Raw genomic sequence first — 13,699 nt, forward strand, 5'->3', positions numbered from 1 at the left:
GCTCTGATTTTTTTTATTCCCATGTCTGGACAACAGAGCTCACATTGGCAGAGGGTTAAAGGCCCCCATCAGGCCATCTCATGCCCCTGTGTCTATTGATGGGTGTTTAGCCAGTGTAAGAGCAATTTTAAACTGAGGGGCACTTAATATGGCTTCGCAAAATTTTAATACTTCTTTCACAAATCTAACGAAAGAGGCAGAATAGGCAATTCTGAGCACCCTAGTTAGTACGGTGCCAGCTTCCTACTTCTTACTCTCACCCTCAGATTCCCTTTCCTCTGCTCTACTTTTTCTTCTTTTCATTGAGTTTATCTCTTTCTAACATCTCATATAGTTTATTTATCTATTAGTTAATTGCCTCCAAAAAATGGGGATCTTTTTCATTGTGTTGCTCACTGACAGAGCCCCAGTACCTAGGAACAGTAGCTGGCACATAGCAGACACTTAGCAAATGGTCATCAAATGAATCACTGAATGAGAATGCTTTCTAAAAGACACAGCTGTAGGGAGTGACTTAGGTCATTGTTTGTGAGACTGGTCAGCCACGACTAACCAAGCACAGTAAACAACAGAGGAAAAAGAGCCCAGGTTCCTTAAGTAAGCCACTGGTGCTCCACCTGTGATGCTGGGTGCCACTGGGGCCAGTTAGACGGACATGGCCCTTCTACCATGTGAATGGGTGGAGGGCACAGTGAGACCTAGAGACGCATGACATAGCCAACCCCATGCAGTCACACACGCTCTCACTCAGCCTGGCCATACGCCTGTGAGAGCCCCACTGCTCCTGGCCCAGGGCAGCTGGGAAGGAGGCACAGGAAAGAAGAGATGCAAAGTCACAAGGCACTTCCCACGGGTCAGGGCACAGACGTGGTGCCTGTCAGGAATCCAACTGTCACCAGCGTCCCTGCTCTTCTTCCCTCACACACGCTCTGCTGATGATGAAGAAACCAAACCCCGAGTCCACTTACAAACGCAATGATGAATGTTTTTCATATGAATTAAAATTTTACAATAAAAAAGGGGAAAATGTAAAAGAGCAATAGCATTGTGAATTTTTTTAAGCACATAGATAAGGTAAAATGGGATATGAAACTGTGAGCTGAATGAAAGAATTCAAATGTTTCCTTTGTTTTGATGCACAAGATAAAAGCTCTGACCAGGGGTGAACAGGCAGCAGCAGGAGGGGATGAGCTCTACCTGGGACACGGAAGGCCAGTCTAGAGGAGGAAGTCAACCACACGAGTCCTGCTCCCTGCAATGTTCTGACATCTAAGTCTGTAATTCACTGAAGATAACCTGTACCCTGTATTATATATGGCACGCTGCACCCTGAACTTCTTTATATGCATAAAGTGTAACTATGCTATACAAGTATCATTTCAATATAAACACACAATGTATCCTATACGTACTATTATTTATCCTGATTCCCCTCCTGGAATGTAGGCTCCATGTGGACAAGAACTGTGCGTGTTTTTCCATTGGAACAGTGCCTCAGTAAATATTTGCCAAGTGAATGAATAAATGATAAATAGTTGCTCACCCACCACCTGTGTCACTTCACTCGAATTTTGAATAACACTGTTCTTTACCTCACAGGGGAAACTAGGTGTTTCTCCTCCCGCTCCTAGGTATGTTCCCCCAGAGTATCATATACAGGTAAGGAAAAGAAAAGAGCCAGTAGTGCCATTTTGATTTCTATAGAACCTGACTTGCTACTTAAAATAATTCATGTTTACAGTGTTTGCCTCTTCATTGTGGTTCAGTAACTATGAATAGATGCTGACAACTCTCTAAGCCACAGGAAATCAGGGCAGGGCCCTCCTTCCTTCACCTATGTGGGGTTCATTTAGCCCTACTTAGAGCAGGGTATGCCAGCTGTGGTGTCATCATGATTTCAGGTGCTTTAACCAGAAGTTCAGAAGGAAGTTGGTGAACAGGCATGGGTAAGAGTGCCAGCCACTTCTCAATGTTAATTCGAGTATATACACATCAGCTTCATTGCTAAATCCTGATCACATGAGCTGGCTTTGTCTGACACCACAGCCAGGGGTAGAATCAGGACATAGCACCAGTGCCGTAAGTTTCAGTCTAAGTCCAACAAAAGAAAATCTGGACCAATTTAGTATATTGGATTAAGCCCATAAAAAATGAAATCCTTACAGAATTTATTTTAGAAAGGGAACAACATGCCCAATAATTAGGGAGATTTCTAGTTACACTACCATATATCAGCATAACATTCTAAATTACATATTTTATTACTTGGAAAATCATCCAGTTTCTGGAGTAAGAAAGTATGGACAAAGTGTCAGAGAGAGTATATTCAATGAATACAGTAATTTGCAAAGCACTAGAAGATTTCTAAAAACACATTTTTAAATTCAAGTCTTTGCCAAGTAAATGACCAACAAAATTAGAACTGCAACTAAATTAGAGTGACTATGTAACTCTCGAGTTATAGAAATTGGTGCTTAAAAAGGTACAGAATTAAATAAAAATTAGTAAATACAAAAGACGTGAATATATACAAAATATATGTGAATATATTTATATTTGGTGCATTCTTCTGGAACTTTGACTAGTGAGCATTTGAGGTGACATGTTTTTCCCAAACATAGTTTGGCATGGCGCAACCGTCAGCAGTTACAACTTGGAGCATTTTCCAGTGAAGGAAGCCTTTGCCATCCGTGATTGAGAGCTAACCGAAGAAGCTAACCTGCCCCTTCTGGAATGCGGGGATTCCGCAAATGTTTCAGCAATGACTCCGCTGGGCTAGCAACCTATCCTCAGCTAGGGAATACAGTAATCTCTCCGGAAGAACGTATGCTTCATGCAGTGTCTGTGCTCAAAACTCTATAAAATTAACATATAAATCTCAACACATAACAACTGAAGCATCGATTTGTTGTAAATCTCTCATCACATTATGATGATGCTTTTCTCTGTTTCCCAACTTCTGACCCCTTCCAAAACCCTCAACCTCTCGGCTCTAACGCCACCCTGCATTCTCTCTCTTCCACTTGTAGCCAAATCTGGCATCCATGCTTACTCTGCTCAGCAGGAGAGCAATTTCAACAATCTCCTGCTTTTTATAAAATCAGTTTATTCCTCCAGTAGAATAATTAGTTTCAGATGAACCTGGTTGCTGGTCCTGGGCTTAGTTTCATTGTGGTATGGTACTAGCAAGGAGAGCTGACACTTCCTGTTACACTATCTTTTAGAGAAAAGAATCTGGGTACCATCTTAGGCCCAGAACAGAATTTTTGCAATTTACTCCCTTAAAATATAGCCGTGTTTCGATAACATAGATTCTGAAAGAGATGGACTGACATTATAATTATGGGAATCTCAGTTTATTTTTTAAAAGGTTCAAATGAATTATTCATCAATTTATCTGATTATAATAAGTCATTGAGAATACAAGTCTTATAATAATAACCAATGCTGTATCCTTGCAAACATATAGAGGTTGCAAACAGGAAGCCAATAATATTATCTTAACATCTTAGAACTTAATTAGCTTTGGGGGGATACTAAATACTGACAGGTAAGAAAATATACTGGCTTAGAGGGAAGGATATTTGACAAATAATTATAGAAAATCTGTTAACAATGTTACAGAGAAATCAAGCAAGACATTATTTTTTATAAATAGAATGATCAAGATGATTGACACGCCACAGTTTTCCTGTAGGTCTCCTACAGGCACCTAAAATTGTCAGCCCCTGCACATTTTGATTCCTTAACTCAGTACCAGTAGCGGAACCATCTGTGAGTGTTTTCACCAACATAACCTTGGGTTATCCCATTTGTAAATTCCAGCCACCCCTGAGCTCTGCTTTCAAGTACCTGTCACCTTGATTTATATATGCTAGACGGCCTTGAATTATGAGTATCTCTTAATGTCTTACAGTCTTTGCCTGTTTAAACAGAAAGCAATCTCCTCTCTGCTTTTTCACAATAACTGTATCATTTCTTATGGCTTATCTTACCTTCACATGTATGGCCATCTGCAGAGATCGAGAAACCCTGTTCGCAGACACAGTGAAAAGAACCGTCTGTGTTTAGACACTCCCCATGAGGCCCACAGAGCCCTGGCTGTTCACATTCATTAACATCTGTAATTTAAAAGAGAGTTTCAAATACTTTGAAAAATCTGTTTTGTTTTCATATGACATCAGACGTACGGTAAGGAAAATCTATTACAAAATGGCTGGACATTTATTTTGTGGCACAACTCCACCATATTCTGTGTAACAGACCGCAGGATAAGTTGACTACTGGTGAGAAAGAAACTATTAAGGATGACTCGTATGAAACAGTCAATGTTCAACCATTTTCGACCTACAAAAATAGCAATTTCATAGGTTCAACCCAAAGCTACCCTGATTTTAGACATATTAGAGGCTTGAGGAACACTCTAATAGAACAAACAACTCCAAGAAATATTCTTCATCAGTGAGAATGCTGTGTCCCTCTGTCCTCTCCCATTGCTGTGTGCACGACTCTGCTGGAGTCTGCAGCGCATTACCATGTCCCTGCCCATCCGCCCTAGGATATGGGCTTCTTACGGTCCAGGCTGGACATGTCTTATTTATAGTGTTTGGCTCAAAGATGGCACATCACAAATGTCTGCTGAATATATAAATGAAATAGCCTCCAATCTATATTTCATTGAACACTGGTAATAGGAATGAAACACAAGAAAAGGCCTCTAAGATCAGGGAAGTTCTCATTATCTGCACAGTGTGGTGAGGATGAAATTAGTGAATGCGGGTAAAGTGCTGAGCGCAAGGCCTGACCCACAACGGAGCATCAAAAAGTGCAGCTACTGTTACAAAGATTCGTGAATGGACCATACTGCAGTTACACTTGCAGTGACTGTTTTATCCTCTGCTTGTCCTCAGCATGAATAATTATGCTCCCCATGGCCAGGGTCATGAGCCACTCCTAAACACCGATAACACCTGGAGTGTTTAGTGTAAGTGAAATGTTCTTTCAAACCAGTTGTAATTATGTTGGCTAACAGTGCCCAAGACAGCAACGTAAGGAACCTGCAGGGTGGTTCACCTGTTCACAGTGGTACAGTTCCATGCAGCTGCCTGTTTACACTGCGTTTTAATTGTTGGTTAACTCATCTGTGTCCCTCATTATACTGACAGCTCCTTGAGCAGAACTGCATATTTTAGCTCCAAGTTCCTAACTCCTACTACTGTACATTGATAATGTCTTATGAATGTTTGTCCACCACCACATTTCTTAGTTATGTTCATTCTTTATTAACTGAACAGTAATTGGTTATAGTTCTCTTAATTCACTGGAGTCATAAAAATGACCATATGACCTCAGCACCATCTGGGTGGTAGCTCCACTAAGGCCATTTTCCATCCCGATGTCTCCTAGACAGTTTCACCCATGTGAAAAACTGCAAAGCTTCATGGGAACAAAGAAAAGATACAGATCATGCATTCTTCCTAGTGACTTCTAGAACATGCTTAGCCACCAACTCTGTGGTTCTCCTTCTCAATAAAGTCACCCCTTTCCCTGCATCCGGATCTCCTGGGGCTCTTCTTTTTGCCCTGTTGATCTCATTGTGCAATGGAAATTCTGGCAATTATTGGTTTATCCGCCTCTCTTTAGTAATCCTGAACTCTTTACTCTTCCATCTGCCATATAATTCAGACTATTTGGCCTATCCACTACTCAATCAAAATAAGAAACCAAGCAGGAATTACTCACATTTCTTAACAATCCTCCCTTTCTTGTTACTGTCACTAATTTTCAAAAAGATAAATCATTTTCTACTTGTCTTTCTCAATATGATTTAACTCTGCAAAATTCTTCACATCTTTTATAAAATCTCTGATATCTTCTTTGTTTGTTCTGTACCTACCAATAGTAACTTCAGACTGGCAATCTTTTTTGAATTTTGACCTCCTCTTAGCCTTTGGTTCCATTCTTTCCTTCCCATCTGCTGCTCAGAGTTACCTCTATCTGGCAAAAAGGTGCCATAGAATTCCACTGGCCTGGGGATGAAGCCCAAGACCCATATCCATCTTGTCAAACCCTAGTGGCTACCTGAGACCTCTTTCGTACTTTACCCTCTGCCTCAGTGTGGCCCTCTAAAAGCTACCTGCTTTACAACTTCGCACAGAGAATAACATACACAAAGTTCTCGCTTCAAAAGAAGTCTTTGATTCACAAATAAGTGTCTAAAAAGTTTGATGACAGGAATCGAAGACAAATTCCCAGACTTTTTTCCAGGAAACTGCTAAGAAAAAAAAAACAACATGAATATCTGGAACTAGAGAAACATATGCATTCAATTTGGGTTGTACTTACTGAGGCATTTCTAAACTATGCTGCTAGTCACTCAGAGCTGAAAGCCAGACTATATTTAAGTTGGGTTTCTTTCATGGGTCCATGATTCCACAGAAATTCATAATTTGGCATGTGTAATTCAAAATGTGAAACTCAAATGTGTTCTGAATCTCAAATGCATCCTGACACATTCCTAAAGAGACTATTAACATAGAATTTCCATACTGTCTGTATATCATCATTAGTTTTGCAGGGGGGAAGAGGATCTTAAACACACTTCCAATTGAAAATACTTTACTGAATATGGAACTATCTTCGGAATATTAGGTAAGGTTTAAAGTAAAAACAGCCTCTTTGAGGAGACGGTAAGTGATGGGAAATATCTGAAGATATTATTCTTAAAACAGTACTAGGATCTGCTTCAGAAATCCTTTTCATTTCTTTGAACTTATATTTCCCAAACAGACATATTAATTTATTCTGGAAAACAAAAATAAATGTGACAGGGAATGATGTTCATTTAATAATGATTAATAATCAATAAAATCGCATGTTTGTAGCAGTCACATATTTGAAAGCTGAGATAAAACTACAAACACAAATGTAATGTATTCAGAGAATACAGTAATGCAATTAATGAATCAATCATATGACTAAATTAGTTTTGTGTGATTTAATTCAAGAAGTTGCATAAATCTTGGTCCATTTATACTAAGACTTGATTTTTACCTCTATTTAGCCAAAAGAAATTGTGAGACAAGAGAGGGATTAGGAAACAAATATTGCTTTTAAGCCAAAAATCCTATCATAAAAACAGGATTTTTTGTTCTGTTTTGTTTCATTTGCACCTCTTGGCATTTTTATATAAATCAAGATTCATTTTGTTAAAATGTAAAAGTCCCAAAATGGAGATAGTCTCACACAAATTTGTAATTCAAATGTTCCTTCTTTACTGCATTAAATCCAAGCACCTTTAATTTCTGCATTGGGACAATTGACAAATTTAAATTCACTTTACTGTGTCATGATGGCAAATATATATGTAATATCAAATGAGGTACATTGCAGGATATTTAAATCTTGGGATCAGGAAGAGAATTCATCTCAAAAGACATTGAAGGGCCGGCCTGGTGGTGCACTGCTACAGTGCGCCGCTTGGAAGCGCAGCGGTGCTCCCGCCGAGGGTTCAGATCCCACATACAGACCGGTTCCCACTCACTGGCTGGGCGGGGTGCGGGCACAACACCGAGGGTTGCAATCCCATTGCCGGTCCCGGTCCGGTATGGGCGCGACACTGAGGGTTGCGATCCGTTGCCGGACATGAAAAAAGACAAAAAGGAAAAAAAAAAAAAAAAAAAAAGACATTGAAGCAAAAGGTTCATGTCTTCTGTAGCTCTGTAACACATGGCTGAGCATAGATAGCAATATGGATATAGGGTATATTATTATTTCAGTACCATATTTTAGAGAGTAGACATCATCCTCTCCTCCAAGAATACTGTTATCCAGGATATGCGAGAGGACATATAGTTTATGGCAATCCAGAATAAAAAAGTCATACATGTTCAGCAGCCATGGATAAAGAATAACTCCAACAGTCTTCTATTTGTTTGTACTTTGGGATACACTACATAGGTCCATAGTGGCAGAGGGACAATAAGAAAAAATAATATTTATCCAAGTATCAGAAACAAATAGATGTAAAGGTAAATATAAATGTGAATTTTCAATGGAAAATGTAGGCATAGATTTATTAAGACTAATAAATATAGAAAAACTTGTGGGGCAGTCAGGTATAGCTAAAAATGTTGGGGCACAGGATCTAGGCAATCTGATTTTTTAGTCATGGTGTCAAAATGGCTCAATGTATTAGCGTGGGAGAAAATTCACTTAATTTCACTGTCTTCTTTATATTAGCTATAAATGTATCAGTAATTGGTATGGGTTCACATCTCAACTCCACCATTCATTAGAGAGGAGCATGCTAATTAACTTCTTACGTATGCACAAAATAGATATAGGAAAAGCTACTTCTTAAACTGTCGTAAGAATTAAAAGAGGTACCTATAGTACTTAGCACATAGCAGGTGTTCAATTAAAGCTGTTGTTGTGATTTTCTTTTTAGTACCTGTTTTGCGTTGCTATGTTCTTATTAGTACCCTGTATCCATTCTACTGTTGTTTGGGAGGATCAATGTGATAGCACTATAAAAAACTAAAAATCCTGTCCGTAATTTTGACCAAATTATAAGCAAGGCTTTTTTGGGGGGCAGCAATGGTGGATACTAGATAAAAACAGGGATCAGGTAAAGAACAGATAAATATCACCTATGGGACGAAATGAAATATGCCCATGAAGGGCATTAAAAAGCTAGAAGTTCCAAGGTTTGCCCATGGAAGGAACATCAAAGTACAGGTGATCTGAGCTACCATAGAACCATGCAAAGCGAGGACACGGTTCTGACATGCATGAGTTTCTGTTAACAAGGTGCTGCACAAAGCAAGACCTTCCTGTACTTGTGACAGACCCAAGAAAGATATTTTAATAATACAAATTGGTATAGATTATTTATATATAAAGCACATAGTAAAACCACAGACTGTTATCAAGAAGCCTCACAGAATTGATGGACTTTGCAAATAATGAATGAAAAAAAGAGAGAGAGAGAAGTACCTTGACATCCTTTATTGTCATTTAGCTGGAATCCATCTGGACAAGTACAATCATATGAGCCTTCAGTATTAATGCAGTCTCCTCCCTGGCAAACACTGTTGTCCTCCAAACATTCATTGATATCTACAAACCAATTTGAAAATTTTAGAAGACTACAAAACTACATATAAGGAACTTAGATACTTTTTCTTATCTTTACATACAAAAATCCCATAAATTTATATTATATCATTTACAACGCATGATTTTAAATGGATGGCAGCTTTTTAACTTTTATCATATGAAAAAATAAAACACTTTGAAAGGATTTTAGTTTTGAATAATAAACAGAAGTTTTAAACATCAAATGAAATTAATAGGAAGAGGAAAAGTCAAAATTCTGTAGCAAACAATACTTGGTTATGTTCTTGGTGATGACAGAGGATAAAAAAATTTCAATTACCTATTGTTAACTATATCTTGAGCATACTTAACATACTTGATCTTCTTATACAAGATCCTGCATTATGCATTATAAATTATTTAAAATATTTTACTTTAAAAATAAATTTAAAAGCATTTGGCATGGTCCCTATCCCCAAAGAGAAATGTCTGTGAAAAAGAAGCAAATTGGATTGTATTAATAAAAATGAACACATAAAATACTAAACTGCTTTATAAGTCAAAAACAATTTAACATAAGAATTGTCACAAAGTATAATTATTGGACAAAAGAATAGTACCCACTTTGAGGGGCATATGACTTTAGAGAAATGATATCCTAAAGGTCAAAAAAAGGTTTCATGTAACAGCAAGAACTTGCTTGGAGTCTTGACAGCAGGGTGGAATATGGAAGAGAAGGTGAGGAGGGGCTTTTGGCAGGAAGGGGAACCAGCAAGATCACAAGCCTAGCTGAAGTCACCTACTCAGCAGCTATCACAAACAGGTTTGATGTTGGCTGGCTTTTTAAAAATGTATGTATTTATAGCATACATGCAACTAAAAGTGGGGTATGTAACCAACAACGAGCTTTGACTGTGAGCATGTGAGACAATTAATGACCCCTTTGCTGAATGAACGTGGGGGTAGATCTTTCTCAGGGCTGTTTTTCACCACATTTACTCCAAGTCAGAGCTCATTAGTCCTAACACACTCCATGAGTCCTTCTTCTGCTGTGTCTGTGCAGGATTTAAATAATTAGCACTGAAGGAAGCTAAGGAACAAAACTTTCTTTTCTCAGAATTTAGCATTTTCTGGCATCGCTTGCAAATAATCATGATTGTTGCTAAAATACATGAGAGGTTCCAGGCAGAACTGAATATGGAGACCGCAGCAGTCTACTTCCCGCTGTCTGTTTTACGTATGGTGACACTGAATTAAATCTGCCTCATAGAGCCCAACTCAACCAATTAACTAGTTTCTGTACCACTCACAGGCAAACTAAAGAGAAAGAGAGTGCCTTATGATTTCATTCTCTCAAAATAAAATTTAAAATGTTTCTGAATACTGACCCTGAAACATAAAACATAGCTGATGTGACTTTGCCTCAACTAAAGTGGGTTATCACTTTTTTAAAATGTATTTTTCCAACCTCGCTGAAGTATAAGTGACATACAATAAATGCAGCTATTTTAAGAGCCCAGTTCAATGAATCTTGACCATCACAGTCAAGGTATTGGCATTTCAATCACCCCAACAGGTTCTCTTGTGTCCCCTCTGTGTTTAGCTTCTTCTGCTCAGCATAACATTTTTGAGATTCATCTAAGTTGTTGTGTGTATCGATAGTTCTATCCTCTTTATTGCTGAGTAGTATTCCATTGCATGAATACACCACAATGTGTTTACCCATTCGCCTTTAAATGAAAATTTGGGTTGCTATTTTTGCTATTATGTTTATAGAAACTTTATTCATGTTTATTTTTATCTCCCTCACTAGACTGTCAGCTTCATGAGGGCAGGGATGTCTGCTTGTTTGGTTTACTGTTGTATGTCCTGTGCCTAGAACGGCGCCTGGCACAAATTTGGTACTAAATAAATATTTGTTGAATGAATACAAAAGTGAATGAATGAATGACTCTGACTTGGAAAGAAAAACCAGAAGAGAAGAAATGCTATCACTTCTCCCCATTGTTTTTGATTTTGTCCACAAAGAAATAGCCAAGGATGAAGGGCTACAGGAAGATGGAGTAAGTAATGAGTCATTTTGTCAAGCTTTGCAAGGGACTTGCAGGAAGCGACGACCTCAGTGAGGGGCTGGGGAAACATTAAGGTAGACGCAGTATTCAAGATTGTGCCTGAAAGGAGAAAAAGTCAGAGGCAGAGACTTTGAAGGCTGACATGCCTGAGACCTCTAAAAACCAGGACAACTGAGGTCACCCATCATCGCAGGTTGAGTGACAACCGAGCATGCGGGAATAAGTAGCGCACAGAAATGAGCATGACACTTGGGATACTGACTCTAAGAGGAGGCCAGCAGGATTACAGGATAATACTGTAAGAAAACAAGGTCTTTGCCAGAGTTATTAGAGGAAAATTACACATGTAAATATAAAAGCCAACAAGAAGGATGGCTCTTCCTCCCACAGCTGTGAGAGGCATGTGAACAGTCACAGCTCGGTTAATTACAGCTGAACACCACTGGGAGGGTTGGAAACAGCACTAGTTGTGAATTAGCAGGCTGAAGTGCTAATATAGTTTCAAAGGAAGCTCTGAATTAGTTGGATCGACTTCAGTCCTACTTTTAACCCAGGACACGAGGGAAATTAGCCTTGACTTTAAAAGAAAAGAGTCTGACTATGCATTCCACAAGAAGTTTTCTTATGGAACACAGTTGTATCTTATAAAAATATATATTAGTAAAGAAGAAGAAGTTTTTGTTTGGCTTTTCATGCAATGTATGTTTTTAGAATAAAAACTTGGGACTTCTGTTACGATCCCACCAGAACAGCTAAAATACAGAAGCACGCCCTCTGATGCGTATTGGTTACCCAAGACTTGATAAATGGACTGGTTACCCTCTTGGCTTGGCAAGAAGCAGGGCAGACAAGATGCTGACAGTCAGTTTAGGTTTTCAGCACCTTAGTTCTAGAATAGATTCCTCCATGACTGGCTCCGCCCAATACAAACTGCTCCTCCCACCTTGGCATGCCACTATGTGGAATCATTAACATTAAACCATATGTTACAGAGTTCTCCAAACACCATGTTTCAGCTTCAAACTTTCAAAACTGCCCTCTGGAAGGCAGGAAGGTATGGGGACTGAGCCACTTTGTGACTGCTTATGCCCAGTTCTCTGGTCAGAAATGCAGAATGCTATAAACTACAATGGATCTTTCCCAACCAAGTGGACTGAGAATGAAAAATGATCTGGGGCCGTTGAAACGTGTGCCCCAAGCCATTCACTAAAAAGCTCATCCACTTCTCTCAAAGGTGGGGTTCAGACTCTCACTCAAAAACTCTGACTCTGCACAAGGGAAACAACCTTGCCACACTCACGTTACTGGTTTCACAACTGAGAGACTCTAGATGTAGTAAAGCAGCAGTTGAGCTGGCAAAAAAAAAACCTGTGTGGGTGAACACCAAACACACACAAAGTTCACAAGTGACAGGCTGGTGGTAAAGGAGGGAGAGAAGCATGCTGGGAGAAGATATTCCCCTCTCTGTACACAGGACTGGTTCAGCAGCCTGAACTCTGCAGAGAGGGATATCTTTTAGAAACGTTTTATGCAAAAAGCTCATAACTGAATTAAAATTTGGCTCTTAAAAACCTTCCAGTTATCTGGAAATGGAGTTGTATTTACTTATTTGGAACATCTGGAAGTTGCTCCTACATAAATAAGGTGTTATAGTTCAGAACTATGCACCCAGGATAAACCATCTGTAACTGGTCAAGTGAAACTGATTCTTGACAGCTTTAGCTGGCACAATTCTACAAGAGAGCACTGAGCCTTGCAAAGAAAACCTGGATTTGACTCCCTTCTTTGCACTATTTGTGTGACCACGGGAAAAATGCTTCGCAGGTACTAACATCTTCAATTGTGAGGTCAAAAGATTGGGCTCAAGGACAGAGGCTGAGATGATGTCCATATTTCCCTCTGATTCTGGCATTTTATGATTCTGAAATGAGGAGCAATTCTCACCTTCACAGTGGTCTCCCAGCGCAGATGCTCTGTAGCCCTGGTCACACACACACTGGAAGGAGCCCTCTGTGTTCCTGCACTGCCCGTGACTGCAGAGGTGACGGTGCTGGCATTCATCAACATCTATGAGCAAGAGAGAGAAGCGGTGCTTCAAAAAATACTTTCAATCATTCACATAAAAGAGATCTATAAACTATCTGGTTCGTAACTTACATGAGTCTTCATTTTGTGACTTAAACAGATCTCTATTAAAAGGTCCATAATTCCCCAGTAGGGAAAATCCAGATGAACTTAAAAATTTAAACAATGAGCTAGGATTCTGTATATATTAATCCCACTGTTCACTGATAGGTGACAAGTATTTTGCTATAATCTGTAAATCTCACCAAAGCTTCCAAGATTTCTTTTATAGATCCAACTATAACACTCTGAGTTTAAAAGCACTTAAACATGTAACAGACTAAGGCAAGAGTCAGCAAACTTCAGCCCATAGGCCAAATTCAGCCTACCGCCTATTACTATAAATAAAGTTTTATTGAAAAACAGCACCACTTATTCATTTACTATCTAGCGCTTTACAGAAA

The 13,699-nt window shown here is 39.1% G+C and overlaps 1 protein-coding gene across 1 annotated transcript in view; it reads right to left on the reverse strand.

Moving 5' to 3' along the window:
* The window catches only part of LTBP1 (latent transforming growth factor beta binding protein 1), a gene marked incomplete at its 5' end in the record, with an annotated part of 173,896 nt that overhangs the window by 80,631 nt on the left and 79,566 nt on the right, over nucleotides 1–13,699 (reverse strand). The window contains 3 exons of the mRNA XM_008581059.1: nucleotides 3,996–4,121; nucleotides 8,998–9,120; nucleotides 13,116–13,238. Coding sequence (XP_008579281.1) covers nucleotides 3,996–4,121; nucleotides 8,998–9,120; nucleotides 13,116–13,238 — 372 coding nt within the window. The remainder of the gene's footprint in view (nucleotides 1–3,995; nucleotides 4,122–8,997; nucleotides 9,121–13,115; nucleotides 13,239–13,699) is intronic.

This window comes from Galeopterus variegatus, unplaced genomic scaffold (genome assembly GCF_000696425.1).
Source record: "Galeopterus variegatus unplaced genomic scaffold, G_variegatus-3.0.2 Scaffold2244, whole genome shotgun sequence".
Classification (NCBI taxonomy): domain Eukaryota; kingdom Metazoa; phylum Chordata; class Mammalia; order Dermoptera; family Cynocephalidae; genus Galeopterus; species Galeopterus variegatus.